This window comes from Aphanomyces invadans, assembly GCF_000520115.1.
Source record: "Aphanomyces invadans strain NJM9701 unplaced genomic scaffold supercont1.224, whole genome shotgun sequence".
NCBI classification, from domain to species: Eukaryota; Oomycota; class Saprolegniomycetes; order Saprolegniales; family Verrucalvaceae; genus Aphanomyces; species Aphanomyces invadans.
This window is the reverse complement of record NW_008580369.1, coordinates 1-3,977: the sequence shown is the minus strand read 5'-3', so window position 1 is coordinate 3,977 and position 3,977 is coordinate 1. Positions and strand designations below refer to the sequence as shown.

General features: G+C 51.0%; 2 protein-coding genes across 6 annotated transcripts; one reads left to right on the top strand and one right to left on the bottom strand.

Annotated features, from left to right (window-relative positions):
* The first annotated feature begins 342 nt into the window (after positions 1-342).
* H310_15214 (hypothetical protein) lies at positions 343-1,230 on the top strand. The gene is made up of 3 exons (XM_008883202.1): positions 343-385; positions 437-487; positions 544-1,230. Exon 3 carries the CDS (start codon positions 752-754, stop codon positions 1,127-1,129), a length of 378 nt encoding a protein of 125 aa, XP_008881424.1. The 5' UTR covers positions 343-385; positions 437-487; positions 544-751; the 3' UTR covers positions 1,130-1,230.
* A 17-nt stretch (positions 1,231-1,247) lies between these two features.
* Positions 1,248-3,471, bottom strand: H310_15213 (hypothetical protein). Of its 5 annotated transcripts, none has more exons than XM_008883201.1 (14): positions 3,324-3,471; positions 3,107-3,274; positions 2,974-3,047; positions 2,824-2,913; positions 2,669-2,764; positions 2,526-2,609; positions 2,424-2,474; positions 2,315-2,367; positions 2,184-2,261; positions 2,040-2,138; positions 1,985-1,993; positions 1,734-1,921; positions 1,601-1,667; positions 1,248-1,550 (listed from the first exon to the last, which is right to left on the bottom strand). In XM_008883201.1, exons 1-12 carry the CDS (start codon positions 3,445-3,447, stop codon positions 1,879-1,881), a joined length of 969 nt encoding a protein of 322 aa, XP_008881423.1. In that variant the 5' UTR covers positions 3,448-3,471; the 3' UTR covers positions 1,248-1,550; positions 1,601-1,667; positions 1,734-1,878. The 5 variants fall into 5 exon arrangements, with proteins under 5 accessions (XP_008881423.1, XP_008881420.1, XP_008881421.1 ...); XM_008883198.1 differs by having other exon boundaries at positions 1,985-2,138; positions 3,107-3,146; positions 3,189-3,274; XM_008883199.1 differs by having other exon boundaries at positions 1,972-2,138.
* Positions 3,472-3,977: the final 506 nt, after the last annotated feature.

Genomic DNA, 3,977 nt, shown 5'->3' with positions numbered 1-3,977 from the left:
ATACAATAACGCAGTGATGTCAATTCTTTTTTGTAATGCTGGATTCTTTTCGACGCGCGACATCTACGCGATTTCATTGGCTGATCGCTACACCGTACTTGTGCGTTTATAAGCCCAACTGGCTTCCGGCAACTCCTTAATGCCCTAGTATGCATCATCCCGACGTTGAGCTTGAAAGCAGAGGACTCCCACCGATGCGCGTACCCGTGGCCATGCTCACGTGTGTCGATGTCGTGCGGAATAAGCGTGAAACTCGCCACCGAGTGATTCACACTAACGTCTAACATGTCCATCGAATCTACCTCAAGCTAGAGCACCAGCAGGTTTTCATTGTTTCTGGCCTTTCTCGACTTGCAAGTTGATGGTGACCCCCTCAATGCGCCCCGTGAGACCCACAGCACAACACTTCATGCTGAACTCTGTCTGCATCTCGTAGATTCTGGGGAGACATGCCGCTCCTCGTTGTGCACACGAAGAGGTTGTTCATGTGGGTCGTTTTCACAACTCGGTCATTGGAATCCGAAGATTTGATTGGCTGATTAGATTGGAACAGGACGATGATTGGTGGACGTTACGTGGCACGATTTAGTCGAAGAACACGCGAAAAGGCAACCAACCCTTGTTCACGTCGTCTTTCGTGTCCCCAGTCCAAGCCGGACGCTTGCTCTCCGCCGCGGCTAGCTTGCCATCTGCGCACCGGTCCGCAGTCGCGCGCGCGTGTGTCCTGCCACCGCCTGTGTTGGCGACCTCCATGCATACCGTGAGTCAAGTTCCGACGGCCTGGTCTCAGTGCAAAGATGCTGTCATGCAAGTGGCACACACGTCGACGACGACGTGCCAGGCTTGTGAAACCAAGATCTCGAGCGGCCAACTGCGACTGGGAGTCATGTATCTGCACGTGGATGGGTTCATGCTGGTTGAGTGGATTCACCTGTCGTGCCAGCCTTGGCTCGTCACGGCCTTCGATACCATCAGCTTCATCGACCGCGGGTGTCTGAACGGCGATCAAGCGCAGAGCATTCGACAATGGCTCACGAGTTGCCAGTGCCAACTCACAGAAAGTTCAGCCAGCGACATCTTGGCATTGGAGGCATGGAATGCTGTCGTCCCCATGACCTCGTCGTTGTAAACAAACCCAATGAGTGTTCATTCGCGTCTGTGTTCGACGTGCTCCAGCGTCCGTTGTGCCCTTTCATGGGCGTCCCAACTTCGACCTTGATTGCAGCTTACACCAGATCGGCGCTCCAAACTCGATTCATTTCACAGCTCTCCCTGGCCTAGGCGCTTTCAAGTTCTTCGACCACAGCGACTTCTTGCACGGGGAAATGAGTCAAACAAGCAGCAAACGTCCGTGTCATTCACTTGAAATCATATTTACACACTGTTGAGGTGTACAGAGCAGCGCGAGCATGCCCTATGGGCACATAAACGCCTCGTCACTCTTCCGCATCGTGCGCCTTGGCTCGTAGCGACCACTTGTCTCGCTTCATTTCGATGTGCAGTGGCGCCCAATGGAGCTTCTCCGGAACGACCTGCGGGCCCTTCTTTGTCTGCATTTGGACCATGAGCTCGCCACACGGCAAGTGTCGAAATCACGTACAACTTTGTTGAGCTGCTCGTCCACGACGTCGTCGCTCAAGGCAAACACATATTGACCGTTAAAGTACCTACGCGTTTACAAATGACTCCACCACACCGACAATCCTTTCACAATCGACAGACTGGCGACGTACTTGATCACGTTCAAGTATTGCAACGTGCTGATGATGTCTTCGTTCTTGATCGATGTAAGCTTGGTCAGGTCCATGATGGAAAGCTCCTTGTGCTGGGGCTCCTTCAAAATCCCGAGAAGGACCTTTGTCCAGTAGCTGCGGTAGCTCACAAGCCCAAGATCGGACAGCGGCTTCTCCGGGCTCCCAACCTACTCTGGCCGTGAGAACCCGCGAATACCCTTCCTTTGGAGCAAGGTACATAGCACAACCACCTTTTCTTCCTTCTTGGACAGTTCGTACGAGAACTGAATGATAAAGTTGCCATACCCTTTGCGCTGGTGGCACGGAAATGTCAAAATGCACGCCAAGTTGTACCCGAGCTCCGAGTATTTCTCTTTCGAAAAGTACCCCACAGGGTGAAAGCCCCTTGGCATGCATCAGCACGGGACAGCGATCACGATGCTTCCATACCGCGCATCGACTTCGCACATGACGTAAAACAAGAACGGGTCGACGTCGTAGTGCAGCGTTTTGTGGTCGAGAAATAATCTAGCGTGTATACCCGCATCAGAGCATGCGATCGTCGCGAGCAACGTTCTGACTTGGCAAAGTAGCACAGGTTCTGACAATACGGCTTGGAAATTGCGCCGTCCACCTAGATGTGGACAAAGACAACGACGATTCAGTTTTCAACCGATGACAACGACCGACCTCAAACACGGAAATCCCTTCATGACGGTAGATTTCGTTGCCGGGAGGGTACTACATGAACAGCCCATGTGCATGAATTGGCGTATGAAGGTCTCGAGATACCCTCGCGCATGCAACGCGTTCTTGGTGGTGTCGCAATTCCGTCTTGTACCGAAAAAACGTCAAGCAAAACTCGCAAAAGTAGAGCTACGACCGGTGGTCAATGCATGCCTGGAACACGGCAGCACGGTCACAGCGCCACGTACACAATCGATGCTGCCGTCGGGAAAGTATTCCTTTGGAAATGGCGAAAAATACCATGCCGCCATGCGATACTTACCGATCTCAACGAATCGAATGTTCTACATGTCGTCCAAGATCAAGATGTCCAAATTGACGATTCCAGGACGATGCAGCGTACCTTGACTTTTGTCACTTCTTCGTGCTCTCGAATACTCGCTGCGTCCATTCCTTCGTGCTCATCATGCTCGTCGGGCTCTGCAAAGTCGCTCTGTCGTCATGACAAACGTGAGTGGACGGCATTCCTACAAACCTGGTTGTGACACACTACCTCGGTCTTCCGCTTGTGACCACGGGTGCGACCGCCGTCCTTGGTGTCTCCTTGATCGGCGCTATTCCCGCCCCCTTTTGTATTTGCTGTTCAACTCGCGCAGATATGGAATGTTGATGAAAAAAGTGTGTACCATGCTCTTTTTCTTTTTCCTTCTCCTTGTGCTCCTTCTTCTGCAAATGTTTAATCTCCTCGTCGGTTCCTCGACGCACGACCTCATTGGCATTGATCCACTCGTCCATGCGGCGATTGAAGTCATGCCAGTGCACGTAGTACTTGAATGTGTTGGAGGCGATCTCTTCTACGAAGGAAGTTGTTCGCGGAATCTACGAGCGCATGGAACGTCGTACTTCGATCGATGACGACGCATGTGCGCTCCGTCTCCCCCATCCAAAGGGCTACCAACGTCGAGCCGACAGCATATCCTGAATGCATTGTGGCTGCAGTCGCTGGGACTGCTGGTGCGCTTGGCATTCTTGTTGAATTGCTCTGATTCGATGGATCGATTTGGCAATTTTTTACCGATTTCGCATTCCTACTTTGGAATTCATCAAATATACAATCCCAGATTCACCATTATTCTGCTAAATGAATACTAGTACTAGTATAATGACAGCGTAAAGGTTGAGCTTCATATAACCTGTTAAAAAAGTGTGAATTGACATGTTCAGTGACAAATATTTGTCCAACGTAGCTCCTTGGGTACTAAGTAGTACTACTTCATTATCCGGATCAAGAGGCCACACTATTTGACGTTACAGTAGCATACTAATACCTCGTTCGTAAGTTGCATCGATGAGTTTGCACTCACCGAAGCAATTCCGTCGCAACTGGTTCAGGATTGTGTACGAAGATCTGCTGTACGGTGTGCTAGATTGAAATCCTATTGCGGCGTCTGCAGAGTTGGAGGGGCAGGTAGCAAAGGGAAAACACGGAGTTGAGAAGACTGAGGTTCTCGTAATAAAAGTAGAAGTAGAAGAAGTGACGGTGGGCGAAGCCCATCA

Excerpts from the sequence above, each read along its gene's own strand:
- H310_15214 (XM_008883202.1), top strand. The coding sequence starts at position 752 with ATGCATACCGTGAGTCAAGTTCCGACGGCCTGGTCTCAGTGCAAAGAT.
- H310_15213 (XM_008883197.1), bottom strand. The coding sequence starts at position 3,447 with ATGCCAAGCGCACCAGCAGTCCCAGCGACTGCAGCCACAATGCATTCA. Across the intron at positions 2,765-2,823 it reads AAGAAGTGACAAAAGTCAAG|AACATTCGATTCGTTGAGAT; the intron begins GTACGCTGCATC and ends GACGACATGTAG. Across the intron at positions 2,262-2,314 it reads AACCTGTGCTACTTTGCCAA|ATTATTTCTCGACCACAAAA; the intron begins GTCAGAACGTTG and ends TATACACGCTAG.